The sequence below is a fragment of the Oncorhynchus clarkii genome, chromosome 28 (genome assembly GCF_045791955.1).
Source record: "Oncorhynchus clarkii lewisi isolate Uvic-CL-2024 chromosome 28, UVic_Ocla_1.0, whole genome shotgun sequence".
Lineage (NCBI taxonomy): Eukaryota > Metazoa > Chordata > Actinopteri > Salmoniformes > Salmonidae > Oncorhynchus > Oncorhynchus clarkii.
In genome coordinates this window covers 11,342,201-11,362,485 of record NC_092174.1, presented here as the reverse complement: position 1 = coordinate 11,362,485, position 20,285 = coordinate 11,342,201, and the positions used below count along the sequence as shown (strand labels likewise).

The 20,285-nt window shown below is 42.4% G+C and overlaps 1 protein-coding gene across 5 annotated transcripts in view; it reads left to right on the top strand.

Moving 5' to 3' along the window:
- Positions 1–20,285, top strand: part of LOC139387307 (CMP-N-acetylneuraminate-beta-1,4-galactoside alpha-2,3-sialyltransferase-like) — an 83,008-nt gene that overhangs the window by 25,381 nt on the left and 37,342 nt on the right. For 2 of the 5 annotated variants that reach the window (XM_071133425.1, XM_071133426.1), the window contains exons 3-7: positions 3,927–3,980; positions 5,000–5,047; positions 7,088–7,130; positions 8,365–8,457; positions 14,661–14,755. In XM_071133425.1, coding sequence (XP_070989526.1) covers positions 3,927–3,980; positions 5,000–5,047; positions 7,088–7,130; positions 8,365–8,457; positions 14,661–14,755 — 333 coding nt within the window. The remainder of the gene's footprint in view (positions 1–3,926; positions 3,981–4,999; positions 5,048–7,087; positions 7,131–8,364; positions 8,458–14,660; positions 14,756–20,285) is intronic. The other 3 variants (XM_071133428.1, XM_071133429.1, XM_071133430.1) reach the window with 2 other exon arrangements.

Genomic DNA, 20,285 nt, shown 5'->3' with positions numbered 1-20,285 from the left:
CGGTGCAGTTGCATCGCTTGCATGGTGGCCCGTCAGGAAGTCCAGGGTGGGGTTCAGACCCAGGGCCCTGAGCTTAATGATGAGCTTGGAGGGTACTGTGGTGTTGCAGCCTGAGCTATAGTCCATGAACAGCATTCTTACATAGGTATCCCTCTTGTCCAGATGGGATAGGGCAGTGTGATGGTGACTGCGTCGCCTCGATATCTATTGGGGCAGTATGCAAATTGATGGGGTATAGGGTGTCAGATAAGGTGGAGGTGACAGAAGTGAGTGCTACGGGGTGATATTAATTTAGTTCAGTTACCTTTGCTTTCTTGGGTACAGGAACAATGGTGGAGATCTTGAAGCAAGTGGGGACAGCAGACAGCGACAGGGAGGGTTTATCATGCTTAAATGTCTTACTCATGTCGGCCATAGAGAACGAGAGCCCACAGTCCTTGGGAGCGGACCTCATCGGTGGACAGTGTTATCCTCAAAGCGTGTGAAGGTGTTTGGCTTGTCCGGGAGCAAGACGTCCGCAATGTGGCACGTTTTCCTTTTGTAGTCCGTGATTGTCTGTAGACCCTGCCACATACGTCTCGTGTCTGCGCCGTTGAATTACGACTCTACTTTGTCTCTGTACTGATGTTTTGCCTGTGATTGCCTTACGGAGGGAATAACTACACTGTTTGTATTTAACCATATTCCCAGTCACCTTGCCGTAGTTAAATGCTGTGGTTCGCATTTTCAGTTTTTCGCGAATGCTGTCATCTACCAACTGTTTTTGGTTTGGATAGGTGTAAGTCACAGTGGGAACAGCAACCCCTATACATTTCCTAATGAACTCAGTCACCGTGCCCGTGTAATAGGTCAATGTTAGTCTCAGAGGAAACCCAGAACATATCCCAGTCCGCGTGATCAATCTTGAAGCATGGATTCCGATCGGTCAGACCAGCGTTGAATAGACCTTAGCACGGGTACATCCTGTTTGAGTTTCTGCCTATAGGAAGGGAGAAGCAGAATGGAGTCGTGCTCTGATTTTCCGAAGGGGGGGTCGGGTCAGTGCCTTGTAGCTATCCCGGAAGGGAAAGTAACAATAGTCGAGAGTTTTTGAAGCGTGAGTACTCGAGGCAATGTGTTGATAGAACTTCTGTAGAGTTTTCCTCAAATTTGCTTTCAAGTCCCCAGCTACTATAAATGCAGCCTCAGGACATGTGGTTTCCAGTTTGCACGCAGTCCAATGTAGTTCCTTGAGGGCTGTCGTGGTATCTGCTTGAGGGGGAATATATACGGCTGTGACTATAATATAATTCTCTTGGGGAGGTAATACGGTTGGCATTTGAGGTATTCTAGGTAAGGTGAACAAAACGACTTGAGTTAAGTATTCAACCCATTGAGTCAATACAATACAATACAATACAATACATGTTAGAATTACCTTTGGCAGCAATTTGAGTGTTTCTGAGTAAATCTTTCCACACCAGGATTGTGTAACATTTGACCATTTATTATTTTCAAAATTCTTCAAGCCCTGTCAAATTGGTTGTTAATCATTGCTAGACAATGGGTCTTGCCATAGATTTTCAAGCAGATTTAAGTCATAACTGTAACTCTGCCACTCTGCCAACATTCACTGTCTTTTTTTGGTAAATGTTACAAGCCTTCGTTTTTATATTTTGAGGTTGGCGCACTGATTGGTGTCACTTCGTTAGTCAGTATGTATTCCACTTGTGCTGGCATGTCATCTCATTTGGTCAGGTCTTTCACCTGTGATATTTAAGAGCGGCTGGCCCAGCGCTCCAGTGTTCTTGCAAGATGTGGAGGGTTAACCCATTTGATTGTATTTTTTAAAAATGTAATCATTTTTCTGATCTTCCCTGTTTTCATTTTTCTCCACCTTTTGGTTTTCTCCCTGTCTTTAAGCTTGGTGTGGGCTTTTATTTTGTTTGCCTCTTCTTGGGCAAATTTGGTGGGCGCTCATGGTGGGTGTCTTTTTGGGTCCCAGTTGTTGCTAGTCAACTTTCAGAGGACACCCCTATGAGTGTCTTTCAGAACACCTTCTAGAACCCACTGTTAATTCCGCCTTCTGTTTGAGCGACAATGTTTGGTTTCTTGCTGGGGGACGTAATGGTAAGCAACTTCGGTGTAGGTTTGTTTGGCCTTGTCTTTTGGGTTATTGTCCTGCTGAAATTCATCTACCGGTGTCTGGTGGAAACAGACAACCAGGTTTTCCTCTAGGATTTGCCTGTGCTAAGGTCCATTCAGATTATTATTTTTTCCCTCAAACTCCCCAGTACTTAACGATTATGAACATACCCATAGCGTGTTTAGGAAACAAAGTGAATTGTTTTGCCTATTTTTTATTTTTTTTGTAATATTACTTTAGTGCTTTTTTGCACACTTTTTTGCCTGTTTTTGAATATTTTTATACTGTACATGCTTTCTTCTTACTATTTCAATTAGGTTATAATGTTGATCCATTCTGTTTTCTCCTCTCAGTCATTAAACTCTAAAGTCCGCATGGGCCTCATGGTGAAATCTCTGAGCAGTTTCCTTCCTCTCTGGCAACTTAGTTAGGAAGGTTGTGATTGATACACTATCCAAAGTGTTGAAATTCACTGCTCGAATGAGGGACCAGTGGGCTACAGAGATGTAGTTATTCAAAAATCATTATTATTGCATGGAGTGAGTCCATGCAGCTTACTATGTGACTTGTTAAGCAAATGTTTTACTCCCGAACCTATTTAGGCTTGCATAACAAAGAAGTGTAATACTTTTTGACTCAAGACATTTCAGCCTTTCCATTTTTTAAAATGAATTTGCACAAAAAAAACAACAACAAAAAGCATTCCACTTTGACATTATGGGGTATTGTGTTTAGGTCAGTGACAAAAAAATCTAAATTTGGAATCAATTTTAAATTCAGGCTGTAACACAACAAAATGTGGAAAAAGTCAAGGGGTGTGAATAGTTTCTGTTGGCACTGTATAAAGGGAATCGGGGATTCGTAACGTTTGAATGGATTGTTTTTGACCGATGCATGGTTAATTTGGTTTAGTTTGGGGTCTGCGGACAAATGCATCTTAAACATTTGAATTGGGGACCGGTGCGCACCAGTGAATCGTTACATCCTAGTATGGCCATTTTTTGTGCACTTAAATACTAGGCTAGTACCAAACAAAACCCAGGGTTTGCTGGCCTAGAATAGCCATTCCTCCTGCTTTGCTTTAATGATTAAACAGAATACATTTCATGACTCCTGTCTCATTGTTCAGCAGAGGTCTGTTGGTTGTGCTTAATCATCAGCAGTTGGATAAAAGAACACGACAGCTGTCCTCTGCTTATTTTGATAGAGGAATATTTTGTTGCTCGTGAAGACATGGGATGGTTCTGTTTGAACCTGATCCTCGGTATGCAAGAGTTCGCCATATTTATCTCTTTGAAATATAAATTAAAAAGACTAATCTGTAAGGGGAAGTGGAAAGGAAATGTGGACCTGTTGCCAACTGCTAAAGATGACAAACCCTCATAAACAGGGCAGGAGGATTCAAAGGTCAGGGTGGGTCCGCAGTTAATTGAATTAAGTTAAACAGTTTTACACGCCCTGATTGGCAATGGTTACATTTATACGCCCTCCATAATGGGCCAGTCCAACCTGCCTGAAAATCTTTAGGAGTAGTCTCCTCTGTCTTGAGAATATTTTGTAGGGCAAAAAAACTATGTTCACTTTGAGCCCAAGCTGTGTGTGGCTGTGTCTCTGTTAATTTGTTTTCTATCCGTCTCTGTGCTTGTTTATGTGCTTGTTTATCTGCTCTGTCTCCCAGGCCTACTCTTCCTTTTCCTGTCGAGCCCTCTTGGTCTCCGTTGCTCCAACAGCTCACCGGCAATGGCACGAGTGAGCTGCCATTCTGGCTCCTCTGATGTCCTCTAACCCATTTTGTTTGCAGAGATTGATTCGGAACCCACTATCATATTCCAGTCTAAAGGTCACATCACCACAGGTAGAGGCGCTAGCTCTCTTTCATTGGTTGACAGTGGGAAAGTGGTGCAATCGGGATGCTTAGGGGCTCACATTGGAACATCAACTTTCTGCTAACACTACATTAAAAGCCTTGCGTTTTATCCTCTCCTTATGTCTTTCTGAAGAGAATGTGCTCATTTACTCTTTACTGTGGTCTTTGCTTGTACTGTTCAGAAACCACAATAACAAACACTAAAATAACCGGGAAGGTGCATTTCATACACAAACACACACACACACACACACACACACACACACACACACACACACACACACACACACTACCGTTCAAAAGTTTGGGGTCACTTAGAAATGTCCTTGTTTTGAAAGAAAAGCATTTTTTGGGGTCAATTTTTTAAATAACATCAAATTGATCAGAAATACAGTGTAGACATTGATAATGTTGTAAATGACTATTGTAGCTAGAAACGGCTGATTTTAATGGAATATCTACCTACATAGGCCCATTATCAGCAACCATCACTCCTGTGTTGCAATGGCATGTTGTGTTAGCTAATCCAAGTTTATCATTTTAAAAGGCTAATTGATCATTAGAAAACCCTTTTGCAATTATGTGCTGATTAAAGAAGCAATAAAACAGGCCTTCTTTAGACTAGTTGAGTATCTGGAGCATCAGCATTTGTGGGTTTGATTTACAGGCTCAAAATGACCAGAAACAAAGACCTTTTTCTGAAATTTGTCAGTCTATTCTTGTTCTGAGAAATGAAGGCTATTCCATGCGAGAAATTGCCCAGAAACTGAAGATCTTATACAGCGCTTTGTACTACTCCCTTCACAGAACAGCGCAAACTGCTTTTCTTTAAAAAACAAGGACATTTATTTCTAAGTGACCCCAAACGTTTGAACGGTTGTGTATATATATAAAAACTTTGGGTTCTAATGCCACTAACCTCTCCCCCTCCTTCCTCCTTGGCTGCGGAAACTGTTTTCCATGGTAACCCCCACCGACTGGGTCTATCTGACCCTCTTGTGTTTCAGAGTTGGAAGCGGAAATTGCTCTCACCGTGGGACAAATAGTAGGCTCAGGTACAAACCTTTCCCCCCTTTCCTCTCACCCCTTTTCAACAATACACTTCCAAGTGCCTCCTGAAAAGCATATTATACCTCAGCGGCCGTGTTCTGGGGGGGTTCCTCATCTCTTAAAAGTTCACACTCCTTTTGTTTTGTGCCAATAGAGCTTCTCTGCAGTCGACATCATCCCAATTAGAAAGTAAAAGGCTTACATGGAACATGTCGTGGTATTGAAAGGCAAGCAGGGGAAGATGAAAGATCAGTAAATCTGATCTTTGATAGACGGTATTACAGAGTAGGACAGTTTTTCATTTGATAGTCGCTGCTCATCATTATTGGACTGTGTCGCCTCCCAACATCGTGCATGGCCAGACTCCCTGCAGGGTTCTGTGTCGCTGCCCACTGTTTTTACAAAGGCCCCACACTTGGCACCCTTTTCCCTGGAAAGGGCTACTAGACATGCTCCTTAACCGTTTTTTGAAAGGCGTCCTATTGAGATGGGATGGCGAGCGAGACATTTGTTTTACAGGCAAATGTGGCACCATCTCTCTCCAACCTTTTGAACCCAGTCAACAACCATGCATACCCTAGACATTGGATGGACCCCAGACACGAGTGAGTGGGGGAGTTTCAGCCTGCCTGATCCGAAAAGAGCACAACTGTGAGCTGCACGTAGACTCCTCTCGACTTTGACCACATATCCCCAAACCCAATGTGGATGGAGCAAATAAAGCATAGCTCAATTATTCATGTCGCTTGTATTAAATGTGATTCAACAGCGCCCTCTGTTGTTGATCACCAGGAGAGTGCCTCTGGATCAGTCATGGAAAAGGGGCATAAAGGTTAGGCGGCAACACAGAGTCTGAAGGCATCAGCTTGGTGGTTTCAGTGGCTAAGGTTTGTGCTGTACAGGCAGGGTCCTGCTGCTTTCTCCGCTCAGCTCAGGCTACAACATGCTTCCTTCCACCGACACACACTCATAGCCGCTGCCTTAACCCATGCCCCCATCCACCCGTTTCTCTCTCTCTCGCTCTCTCTCTTTCGCTCCTCTAGCATCCCCCTGAAGGTGTAGCACAACCACAGGAGTGGTGAGAACTGCTTCCCTTTCACCCTTTTCTCCCCAATTGCTAATTGTATTGTTTTGATGAGGTGTCATTTATGTAACAGGCATGTTTTGAAATGGCTGTCCTTTCTTGTTTTTTGCATCACATATATAGCCTATAGTATTTACTGGCTTCATCGGAAGATGCTGTTCAGTTGTGAGTAATGGTAAAGATATGGATAATTGCGGAACTTTTAGAGCTTCACTAGTAACGTACTCTAAGTCTTAGCTGTATTTTACAGAGACATGGCAAAATGTAAATACTTCAGTAACAGTTGGTTCCAGAGACCTGGGTTTGACAGAATGACATATAAACTAAGTCAGCATGCCTCGTAGTAGATTGCCGTCATGCCGAGTCACGTCCAGGTCACCATGCTGGATACATGTGTACACAAACGGACTGAAGTGGAATTCAAATAACTGTCTTGTGGAATTAATTTCCACGTTGAAGGACACACTATTACTAAGCTGTTAACAGTTTTCTCTTGTCTCAGGGGAAAACAGCAGGTAGATATTTTTAAAGGCACATTTGGCTTGTGCTTCTTTCCCCCTCTCTACTGAAAAAGCCTAACTGCCAACTACGCTTGAAACAGCACCTGTGGACCCGACCCCACACGCTCCTCCTCCATAGGTGAACCACAACTGCTGTTTTTAACTTGTCATTTGGACTTGAACCTCGGCGGGAATGTTTTTGGCTGGCTTTCCTTAACATCCCCTGCTTGTTTGACCGGCCGCATAAAAAACACTCTCTAACCCTAATGCTTTCAACCAAGTGTTTTGCTTTTCTTTATTTGTTCTTTATGAAAATGCACAGGCTGTTTACTTGGTGAGAGATGTACAACTACATTCAACATGAGGATGGATGATCACTCTGTCTCCCGTGTATGGGACGAGTCCTAGTTCACAAGCCATTTTGACTCCTGTTTGTTAATTTCAGTTATCTCTTTTTCTAGTGTATGATAAGCAGGGTTTTCTGCTGAAGCTGGATGGACAGTTGTAAGTAAAACAACTTTTTGGTACAGTACAATTTTATAATTTTAAACGAATAGGGTTGGGTTATTCATCTCCAATTGATTGTTGTAGTTGGTTGTCCGAGGCTATTTTTTTAAAGGAATGGACTTAGCTATAACCAAGACGTCTCCCCTCATAAGAATGGGCTATATTCAGTTTGAACAAAAACAAATCAGAAACTGAACTGGAGATGGTATCCTGAATATTAGTTGTATTCTTAGATTGACTCTGGTTCTTAGATTACATGTAGCCCAATAGATGTAATCATTGGGATAATTAATCAAATTTGACATTGAATTTGTGATTTATTAATCTCACATCCATCAATCCATTCAAATAAACATTCATTGGGATTATTTTTCCCAATTTGACACCAAGCAGGTGTGCTGGGTTGAATTGTAATGGCCATATGAATCTATATATGGCTAATGAGTATAAAGGTTTGTTTGTGGGTTAAATGGAGGTGTTGGTTCTTGCTTATATGCAAACTTTAGTAATTTTATTTTGTTGGCGTATGTTTGTGTGTGTGTTGCACTCCCACTGTAAACTTTCATAGGAGGCCCCAGTCCCTCGTCCCCTAGCTCACAGGCCATGTTCTCATCATCACGCCGGCCTCTGAGGGCATATCTGCCCTCACCATATATTCACACTATAAGCACAACTTCAGGAGAAGGGTTATGCTGGTTCTTATCTGGGGCTGCTAATACAACTGCCTACAGCAGTGGTCACCAATTTTGATCACTCCCTCTGACTTAGCAAAGATAGCACGTCAGCAAGAGACCCCAGTCCACTCCAGCTACAGCCTGTCCATCCACGCCCCTCTCCCCTGCCATACCCTCCCATCTTATCAACACTGACTTGGTGTGTGACAGATAGGCCTCCCATAACGCTGGGACCTCCCTCCTTTTCCCCTGTTTATTTGAACTAGTCTCATGCCATATAGCAGGTAATTAATGAGTATGATCGCAGTGAGGAGGAGATACAAGGGGCTGGTTTGAACTTGAGCTTCTTAGTCCCTACTTTACCTTTTTAAATCGGACAGGAACAGCATAGGACGGGCTTAAGGGGGCATATCAAACTGTTTTTAGTTCTATCTTCCAGGGAGATCTTTGTCTAAATTGGATTATGTGTAGAAGTGCAAACAATGCTTGTTATCATGTCACGTCGTTCTCAGTCTCATCTAATCCCCTTTATCCTCCCCTCTTGGCGCAACTTACAGGCCAGCGGAGTTGGCGTACAAGTATGGCAACCTCAGCGAAGGAGTTTGCAAGCCGGGCTACGCAGCGGCCAAGATGACCGCCATCTATCCAAAGTGAGCAAAACTCCTTCTGTTCTCGCTTCAGGGATTGATTAGTCATTGGGTGCATCTCAAGAGTCTTAAGAGGCTTCCTCTCCTTGTCTCCACCCCTTTTGTACTTTGCACTGACTTGAAAACTTGGGGCGGCAGGTAACCTAGTGGTTAGAGCATTGGGCCAGATCGAATCCCCGAGCTGACAAGGTAAAAGTCTGTTGTTCTGCCTCCGAACAAGACATTTAACCCACTGTTCCTAGGCCGTCAATGTAAATAAGAATTTGTTCTTATCTGACTTGCCTAGTTAAATAAAGCTTAAACTAAAACAAAAAGAAAAGGTTGTAAGATGAAGGCAAATTCACAGTAGGCATATGCCATAGTTCAGTTCAGTTCAGTGGAGATGGAAAGGCAGCCACTCTAGACTATTGAGACGCTCCCTGGAGACGTTATGTCATTACTCCAGCCCTCATGGCCTACGGGGAACGGCTCGTAACATAAAAGCCCCACATTTCCACACAATCTTTTAGTTTTCAGTCATGTTTCATTCATTCATTTCCTCACCACAAACTTCATACCATTTCCCCGTCAGCCCTCTGAACACAAAAGCATCTCTGTTGGGACAGCGTAACCCCCCCATCCTCTCCCCATTTGAAATGGTCACCAGCGGTGCCTCAGAGGCTTATTGTCGGAGGGGCACCGACTTCCTGTCCAGGAGGGCATGACTCATCACTTCCTCCTTCAAACACAATCCACGGAACACTTGACGGCCCTCCGTGATGTCACTGGGCCTTTGATGCCATCCCTCCACCCTTCTCTCCAGCCATAGGTCATTATTCCATGAGGCCTCATCAGCTATGGCCAATAGAGGAACATTTTCCACATAGCAGAAGATTTTCCCAAGGCATTTTACTCAGCTGCTCCTAAACGTGGAAGATGGGGACTCCATCTTAACATACGATGAGGTTGTGTTGATGTATAGTCTGTGAAAAGATCGCTAATAGTGTCTCGTATTGCTCATATTCGCTTAGACCAGCAATGACTGTGACAGCTTTATTGAAGATATCCTGATATTTCTTTTATTCTGTGTGTTATACTTTCTGAACAGAAAAGACTGCCATTTTTTGTGTAGATAATAGATTTTCGTACGGAAACCAAAAGGGGCCGTAGAGGCGTTACACAAATAGGCTTATGATTATTATGAGAGAAAAGGGCTGACTTGGAAGAGCTACGTTGGGGCTCTGCTAAATTAGAGCAGTCGTTAAAAAAGCCCCCTGGTTTCCAGGGAACTGCCCTCGCAACTAGGAGGCTGTGTGTTAACGATGTCTCCCAACCACTTCCTCTAATCAGCCACACGTTTTCAGATCAAAGTTCCCTACAACAGAGAGCACCTGCTTGGGACTGCATTGATTACTACCACGTTCACTTCAGTCACACACTGTTCAATTAGCACTATTAATGGCTTAGAGTGACAAAGTTGGGTGTATCTGTTAGATGTCCTAGAGTTTGAGGTTTGTCATGTGTGATTGGGGAAAGCAAAACGTGATTGGTCATACATGACATGTACAAACACAGATGCCAAACCGCTTGACTTTTTCCCCCAAAAAATTGTTACAGCCTGAATTCAAAAAGGATTAAATATTTTTTTCTCATCTGTCTACACATAATACCATACATTTTTAACATCTGTGATTCAATACACCTTTGGCAGCGATTGCAGCTGTGAGTCTTTCTGGGTATGTCTCGAAGAGCTTTGCACACCTGGATTGTTTAATATTAGAACATTATTCTTTTGAAAATTTGTGCTCTGTCAAGTTGGTTATTGATCATTGCTAGACAACTGTTTTCAAGTCTTCCTATAGATTTTCAAGCCTATTTAAGTTTAAACTTTAACTTAGCCACTCAGTAACATTCAATGTGGTCTTGATGAGCAACTCTAGTGTATATTTGGCCTTGTTTTAAGTTATTGTTCTGCTGAAAAGCAAATTCATTTCCCAGTGGAAAGCAAACTCCATTCTGTTTATTTTTTTTTATCTCTAGTCCTTAACCATTACAAGCATACCCATACCATGATGCAGCCACCACTATGCTTGAAACTATGGAGTGTGTTACTCAGTAATGTGTTGTATTGGATTTGCCCCAAACAATTTTTTGTCCTGAATACAAAGTGTCAGTGACACAAAATCTTAATCAATTTTAAATTCAGGCTGTTACACAAAAACATGTTAACAAAGTCAAGGGGTGTGAATACTTTCTAAAGGCACTGTATATCTGTAAACGGCTACCTCTTGGCCACTTTTCCATGTCAGGCCACTCTCATAGAGGACTGGCAACCCCAGCTCTGTTATCCAGATCGGAATCCCATCTTTGGTTTCTCATGGCCAAATTGGATAATAATGCATGTAAAGATGTAGCCAGCATTTTATTCTTGGCAAATTAGATTTTGGCATAGTAGTAAAAACAACTGATGGTTATTTACTTGGCCAGATCCCTTAACCTCCTGAATTTGAGGTCCCTCCCTAATCATCTCCATCCTCCATGTTTGCCCTCTTCCAAAAGGCCCTGCCCAGTGGAATCCAATTTATTTTCAACGCTTCCCCTCCCCTCACGCCAAACTGTTTGTATTGGAGCTCTAAATCAAGTGTTGGCGGTGAACTTGGGCGGCGCGGTTATGAAAATATGGCCCCCAGTGAGAGGAAATGAGCACAATGTGCCTGGGCCTCCTGTTTTGGGAGCACTCTCTCTTTAAGACAAGCAAACTATCCACTGTCTGTCCATCCATAGGCTAGGATACTCTTGACAGTCCAAGTTATTTAATGCCCGGCTCGGCCCCTGAAGCCACACGTTAATGAGTCTGGGTTTGTTTTGGCAAGGGTCTTTGCCCGTCTGTTTCTGTCAGGTGATGTGTGGAGAGAGAGCCAGACATGACTGTTTACTCTTTTTTTCTTTCTTTCTTGGTGCATCAAGTGCAATTAAGGAGTTTGGAGTGGCTCCTCTTGTAAACCGCATTTGCTCATTTGAGTTCAGACACGATTAGTAGGATGTGAAGTTTGCTGACCTGATAGCGGAATCGGATTCCTTTGGTGTTAGTAGCCATCTTGACTGGGTGCACTGTGGGCAGCCGTAACTAGTTGTTGGTTAAGACAACCCGTGGATGTAGATGCAGCCCCCCTGGGGGTTAGCCTAGTGAAGCCAGCCTGAGTTCCTCCTCTAGATGTTGTTGTGGTTTGCGTCCCAGGCCTGTGTGAGTTGTAGAGAACGTCTTGTTGCTGTCAGTGTAAACACCACGGGGACCTCGCTAGCGAACTAGTAGTCTCACACACTAACACTCGCTCTCACATTGGTCCTCTATGCTGTGTAGGTTTTCATAGGATGCAAAAAGATTTTTCCTTTGTAAGTACTTAAAATGGGCTTACAATATAGTATAGCATGTCATGTTTATCCATACACATTTTTATGACTAGAATCACTAAATCTAAATCATTAAATCTAATCTGATGACTTTTCTACCACAACCACATTTTTCAAAAGAGCTACTAATCATACAAAGAATTTCTCCACAAGAATCACTTATGACATATAAACTGTCCTAGAACCAGTAATACCCTTGTTTAAACCCCAATCTGCGAGCGTGTTGAGTACCTTAAGTGCGAGCTGTTAAAGCGGAGCGTTGGAGGCGCAGGCTTGTTAAACGAGGACCCTGGTGCTCTCCCCAGCGAGACAGCGGGTCATAAAAACAGACATCCATCGTCCGGCCACACTTCCAGAAGCAGCACGTACAGCCCTGGTCTGAGGCCTGACCAGGGGAAGTGGCTCTTTTTTTATTTGAGAGGAGTGCTTTATCAAATAGTGGTTGGCGTAGGAGCACTTTGTTCGTGCGCCGGCTGTTTCTGCAAACATTACCAATCAACACTGCCTACTTTAATTTCCTCAACATCCCTTCCCAAATCGTCTGGGACAGATGACACTGACATCAATACATCGTCAGGAAATGTATACCCAGACTGTGTCAAGAATGGTTTCGGCCTTTCCTGGGAAGAAACATTGTCGATAAGAGTACATGTAGCAGACTTGTTCTCTATTTTCCTCTCTTCCTTGAGTCAACCCATTTTGCACCCTGTGTGAACGGGATGGGTTTGGTGAATGGGGGGAGTGGAAAAGTGGGATGACGCGGTTAGATTGATGAGTGGAACAAGCGTCTCCTCTTACGGCCCAGTGTCTTTAACTCCTGGCGAGGAATTAACACCAGAGCCCCAGGGTCACGGTAGAGTTAAGTGGGGGCCATGGGCTTCTTAGGGTGGAAGAAACACTTTTATAAAGAAACTGTCAACTTCTAAGTTAGTGTCCAGAGAGACATCAGGGTTGTGCACCCCCAGACCCACGTACACTGCTTGATAACTCACTCACCTGTGTATTGGGTTATCAGGTAAACTCTGTTGCTCATTGGCAAGTCTCAATTCAACTTGATGAACACCGCAATCGATCTATGGTGAATCTCTCACTAAATATCTGGCGCAGGAAAGGGCTCGCTGTTGAACTCTGCATCTAGAAATGAGAGGACATCGCAACACAGTAGGCATATTTTGGTTAAATTGACTCATGCTGGACTTCTCATGACAGACAAACTGTTTTACAAGTTTTATATATTATTTGACTTCAATTAAATGCAGTCTCAAATGGCCGCCTGCCCTTTTTAATAGCCGAGCACACGTTTCAGCAAATAAACACATTTTCAAATAAACGCTGGGTATAAAATAATTATTTACGAGGTTACAATGAACACAGCTCTGATATTCCCACGGTCATGTGCATTAAACATATATATTTTTTATTCTGTCATTGTTGCTAGCTGTTGCGTCCCCGTCCCTATTCTTTTTTTTTTCTCGGGCTCTCCATGGTGCTGAAGCGTGTGTATGATAGTCTGCACGTCTGCAGCCTAGTCTGCACGTCTGATCTGTGATGGATTTGTTGTTTATAATGTTTATACAGGTCATATGGGGTCACAATCACTAGTGTGATAGTCTTTTCAACATTTTATTGAACAAAAGCTGTATGCATCATTAGCGGGACGCCGGTGAAATTGGAGGGCGCGCAGTTCAAATAAATAATAATATTAAACATTCATGAACACACAAGTGTCTTATATCATTTAAAAGCTTAAATTCCTGTTAATCTAACTGCTTTGTCAGATTTCAAAGAGGCTTTACCGCAAAAACATACCATGCGATTGTCTGAGGACAGCGCCCCACATCAACACACTTTTTTTAACCAGCACAGGCTTAACAAAATTACAAATAGCGATTTTAAATAAATCACTTACTTTTGAAGATCTTCCTCTGTTTGCAATCCCAAGAGTCCCAGCTACAACATGAATGGTCGTTTTGTTAGATAAAATCCTTTATATACCAAAAAGTCAGTTTAGTTGGCGCCATCGATTTCTGTAATCCACTCGTTCAACATGCAGACAGAGGAGTCCAAAAAGCTACTGCTAAACTTCATCCAAACAAGTCAAACAAAGTTTCTATTCAATCCTCAGGTACTCTAAAATGTAAATTAACTATAATATTTAATACGGAAATTTGTATGTTCAATAGGAAACTAAAATTAGTAACCGAGCGCCCTCCTCCGAGCGCTCTGAAAGACTGATATTGTACCTGTGGTCTCTTCACCAAAACTCCAAATACTTGTTTGATTTTCCCCCAAAAAAAGCCTGAAACCTCAAATAAAGACGGTTGACGGTCTTCAAACCCCCGAGCTGACAAGGTACAAATCTGTCGTTCTGCCCCTTGAAAATAAGAATTTGTTCTTAACTGACTTGCCTAGTTAAATAAAGGTAAAATAAAAATATATATTTTAAAAAAATAGTGGAAGCCATAGGAATTGCAACCTGGCAGACAGATTTACATAGAAACAATAGAAACCCATTATAAGAGCCTGGGAGCTAAAAACAAATAAATAATACATCTTTGGATTTCCGCCTGCCATATCAATTCTGTTATAGTCTCAGACATTATTTTAACCGTTTTAGAAACATCAGTGTTTTCTAGCCAATGCTACCAATGCATATCCAATGCCTATCCCTAAGAAATTTTAGGTAAATCGACGCTTGGCTCAAATAGGAGCCCGTCTCTATGTGCTGTTTTTCTTCAGCGACTTAAAATGCCAGGCTATTTATTGAAGTTTTACAGTAATCCCTCCTTCTATTCTTTCTACTGTTCTTCTCACAGGTTCATGAAGCCAGCTCCCATGTTTCTCGACCGGAACTTCAAGCGGCTGGCCAAAGTCCGCAATTACTTGCCTCCATTTGGATTCAAAACACAAGGTAAGACAAATTGTGCGTCTAGCATTAGACAGATTTGATTATTCCATGTATCTCATTGATGGCAATGGGTGTGTCATTAACTTGTCATGGTGGTTTTGGAACTGTGTATAGATGATGATTTGTGCTTGATAGGTAAGCTAAAGAGAAGAGGGTGCCAGAGCTCTACCATCCTTATCACCACGGGCCAGTTAGTGCATCTTCACGCTTTGTGATAGAGCTGGCAGAACATCCCCCCTGGCCTACTTGGGTCGATCTCACGCTTCTTCTGTCATGCTCTCTGATGGTTACACACACTGCCATTGCCTGGGTTGGGGCGAAGGGTAGAGGGTGAGAATGGGATGCTTGGATATTACAGGACGTTTCTTGCTACGGCAACATCTAGACAGTGAGACAACACTTCAGTTTCTCTGAACTTCTACAAACTTCTATGGCTTTTTCTTCAACTTCAACACCCGTCTTTCCTCAATTGTGACGCAGTAGGGCTGGCACAATAACCAACTGTTATGGATGAAGAACGTCATGAAAATAAAATTAGATTAAAATAAAAAATGATATCGAACAGCTGACTGAATGACCAAAATGCAGGAGCAGCACACATAGAAATAGAGTGAATAGAACATGCTTGGAACCTCTAACCCTGGCAATTTGACTGGCATACTCATGGGTACAATCCCAATGTCTGGCTGGTATTGTGATGTAGTAATTTCCATGGAAATGTAGAATGTTCATTCAAATGACGTTAACGGATGTGGCTCATGCAATGGAATGTACTTTTTTTGTAATGTGAGTTGAATCAACAAATCATAGCACATATTTGACTTCCTAATTTGCTCATAGGTCGAACATATACAGGTTAAGACAACGTCGTCACAAATCTGAGACCAGCGCCGTTGCTAACTTACATAGCCGGTCCCATCGTTGAAAAGAGTTATGGGATATTAGAATCCCGTTGTCTCAACATAGCTTTGCTTCTATGGGTACACTAGTAATGGCTGCCAGTCCACCCATTATGCCATCATTGACTTGAATGGGGACTCCTGTTTTATTTATTAATTCATTTTTTTTGTCAGATTTTATTTTATAAACATCACAAACGACAACAACTACATCACACCTGCCCAGACAGACCTGCTAGCACACACCTCCATCACCAGCGCCCGAATCACTTTCCGCCACATGGTCTGAAACTGCACCATTTTATTACTCTCCGTAGCCCACGCACTTTCAAAATTTAAATAATTAATCCTTAGATTTATCCATTGTTATTGATGGCGGATTAATTTCCGCAGTTTTAGTATTAAAAAAAACATTTGAAGAGAATTGTCAAATCCATCGGTTATCTCACTACACCCCCACATGTCTTGAAATATGCAGACAGACGGTTTAAAAGTAGGTTTACATTGTAGTATTTCTGACAGCCAACTTTCTAGTGCCGCCCAGAACCTCCGGACTTAATAGCATTCCAGAAAGCAAAATTCCACCTAGTCACATCTCAATACGGGTTTAGGTAGCTCACTGACGGGTCCGTCAAGAATCTATGCATTTTACGAATCAAACATGAGCACATCATGCGATCGGAATTGGGAAGATAAGATGGAGCATGATTTCAGGCTACTCTATCATTCAATTTCCAACACTTAGGAGCGAAGTGCATGTAAAGGTACACTGAATGTTACCTTTGTGCTCTGGCAAGAGCCCTCTACCCCACACTCGCATGCTGGTTTTCAAAGGCAAATGCGCTACACCTGGTTTCTGTTTTCTCCACGGTTTGTGACTGCAGTGGGGTTTCCCTTTTAGCTGTATTCATGTGGAGAGGTGATACGTGTGGACCTTGAATAGAACTCCACAAAGGATTCCAAATTAGGAGCAAAAAAATAGAAACCTTGAAAATAAAAGTTTATTTGTACTTTTTTTTGCGGCCAAGCAGCCTTGTTTGCTAGACTTAGAAAACACAGGGGAAACCTTCATCCTTCATGTGGTTTCTGGCCTCTCCATCATACTATAAGCAAGCATGGGGGGGCCGTTTTTTCACACAGACCTTTTTGACATCTGGACCTATATATTGGTATAAGCTTTTGGATTGCCTAAACCAGGTATTCCCAAACTGGGGGGTACGCGCAATGCCGTCGGGGGTACACCAAATAAAAATGTGATTCACATGTAAAATATATTTTTAATCACATTTTCAAACAGTTCATTTATATATTTTTTTCTCTCTGCTGAGTAGCCTCGTTTCACTGCCAAAAATAAAATTGAACCAGCTAGTGTTTAGTGAAATAATAACACGATGTCAAATACAGGTAGCCTAGTCAAATAATTAACATCCAATCACATTAACCATTACTCCCTCGCGGGAATTCCACTAACGGTCCGTATATAGCCAAATGTAGCTACTGCTCATGTTGGTATCTGTACTGATGGCGCAAAAGCCATGACAGGGTGACATAGTGGAGTGGTAACGCAGGTGCAAGCAGTTGCTCCCGACGCCACTTGGGTACACTGCAGCGTCCACCGAGAGGCTCTTGCTGCCAAGGGAATGCCTGACAGCTTGAAATACATTTTGGACACTACAGTGAAAATGGTTAACTTTGTTAGAGCAAGGCCCCTGAACTCTCGTGCATTTTCTGCACGATGCAATGATATGAGCAGTGACCATGTAATGCTTTTACAACCTACAGAAGTGCGCTGGTTATCAAAGGGCAAAGTATTAACACATATTTTTGAATTGGGAGACGAGCTTAAAGTTTTCTTTACTGACCATTTTCACTTGTCTGACTGCTTGCATGATGACGAGTTTCTCACACGACTGGCCTATCTGGGTGATGTTTTTTCTCAGCTGAATGATCTGAATCTAAATTGAGGCTATGATTAAGATGTTGGAGCTCTTCTCTGTCTGCGTTAAGAAGGACAACACACAGGTCTTTCCATCATTGTATGATGTTTTTGTGTGCAAATGAACTCAAGCTTAAGGACAATGTCAAATGTGATATAGCGAAGCACCTGAGTTTGGTGTGCAATTATGCAGGTACTTTCCTGAAAAGGATGACACAAGCAAACAACTGGATTTGTTATCTCTTTCATGCCCTGCTTCCAGTCCACTTATCGATATCTGAACAAAAGAGCCTCATTGAAATTGTAACAAGCGGTTCTGTGGAAATGTAATCAGAAGCCACTGCCAGATTTCTGGATTGGGCTGCGCTCAGAGTACCCTGCTGTGGAAAATCGCACTGGTAAGACACTGATGCCCTTTGCAACCACATACCTATATGAGAGTGGATTCTCGGCCTTCACTAGCATAAACTAAATACAGGCACAGACTGTGTGTGGAAAATGATTTAGACTGACTCTCTCCAATATAACCCAATATTGCAGAGTTAACCTACTCTTAACCTATTCTACATTGTATAATAATAGTGAAGACATTATGGCCTATGATATAACACATATGGAATCATGTTGTAACCAAAAAAGTGTTAAACAAATCAAAATATTTTTGAGGTTCTTCAAATAGCCACCCTTTGCCTTGACAGCTTTGCACACTCCTGGCATTCTCTCAACCAGCTTCATTAGGTAGTCACCTGGAATGCATTTTAATTAGCAGGTGTCCCTTAGGATTTTAAGTACATATCATGGCAAGAACAGCTCAAATAAGCAAAGAGAAACAACAGTCCATCATTACTTTAAGTCTTAAAGTTTAAGACATGAAGGTCAGTCATTGCGGAAAAATGTCAAAAACAAAGTTTCTTCAAGTGCTGTCGCAAAAACCATCAAGCGCTATGATGAAACTGGCTCTCATGAGGACCGCCACAGGAATGGAAGACCCAGAGTTACCTCTGCTGCAGAGGATAAGTTCATTAGTTACCAGGCGCAGAAATTGCAGCCCAAATAAATGCTTCAGATTTCAAGTAACGGACACGTCTCAGCCTCAATAGTTCAGAGGAGACTGTGTGAATCAGGCCTTTGTGATCAAATTGCTGCAACGAAACCACTACTAAAGGACACCAATAAGAAGAAGAGAATTGCTTGAGTCAAGAAACACGAGCAATGGACATTAGACCGGTGGAAATGCGTCCTTTGGTCTGGAGTCCAAATGGAGATTTTTGTGAGACGTGGTGTGGGTGAACGGATGATCTCTGCATGTTTATTTTCCACCGTAAAGCATGGAGGAGGAGGAGGTGCTATGGTGTGGGGGTGCTTTGCTGGTGACACTGTCTGTGATTTATTTAGAATTCAAGACACACTTAGCCAGCATGGCTACCACAGCATTCTGCAGCGATACGCCATCCCATCTGGTTTGCGCTTAGTGGGACTGCTTTGTTGGTGACACTGTCTGTGATTTATTTAGAATTCAAGACACACTTAACCAGCATGGCTACCACAGCATTCTGCAGCGATACGCCATCCCATCTGATTTGTGCTTAGTGGGACTATCATTTGGACAATGACCGAAAACACCTCCAGGCTGTGTAAGAGCTATTTTACCAAGGAGAGGGATGGAGTGCTGCATCAGATGGCCTGGCCTCCACAATCCCCGACCTCAACCAAATTGAAATGGTTTGGGATGAGTCGGACCGCAGAGTGAAGGAAAAGCAGCCAGCAAGTGCTCAGTATACGTGTGAACTCCTTCAACACTGTTGGAAAAGCATTCCAGATGAAGCTGGTTGAGAGAATGCCAAGCGTGTGCAACGCTGTCAAGGCAAAGGGTAAAGCTTTTAAAAAATCTCAAATACAACATATATTTTGATTTGTTTAACACTTTTTTGCTTACTTCAAGATACCATATGTGTTATTTCATTGTTTTGATGTCTTCACTATTATTCTACAGTAAAAATAAAGAGAAACCAAGTAAAAGTAAAAATAAAGAGAAACCATTGAATGAGTACAGTGCCTTGCGAAAGTATTCGGCCCCCTTGAACTTTGCGACCTTTTGCCACATTTCAGGCTTCAAACATAAAGATATAAAACTGTATTTTTTTGTGAAGAATCAACAACAAGTGGGACACAATCATGAAGTGGAACGACATTTATTGGATATTTCAAACTTTTTTAACAAATCAAAAACTGAAAAATTGGCCGTGCAAAATTATTCAGCCCCTTTACTTTCATTGCAGCAAACTCTCTCCAGAAGTTCAGTGAGGATCTCTGAATGATCCAATGTTGACCTAAATCACTAATGATGATAAATACAATCCACCTGTGTGTAATCAAGTCTCCGTATAAATGCACCTGCACTGTGATAGTCTCAGAGGTCCGTTAAAAGCGCAGAGAGCATCATGAAGAACAAGGAACACACCAGGCAGGTCCGAGATACTGTTGTGAAGAAGTTTAAAGCCGGATTTGGATACAAAAAGAGTTCCCAAGCTTTAAACATCCCAAGGAGCACTGTGCAAGCGATAATATTGAAATGGAAGGAGTATCAGACCACTGCAAATCTACCAAGACCTGGCCGTCCCTCTAAACTTTCAGCTCATACAAGGAGAAGACTGATCAGAGATGCAGCCAAGAGGCCCATGATCACTCTGGATGAACT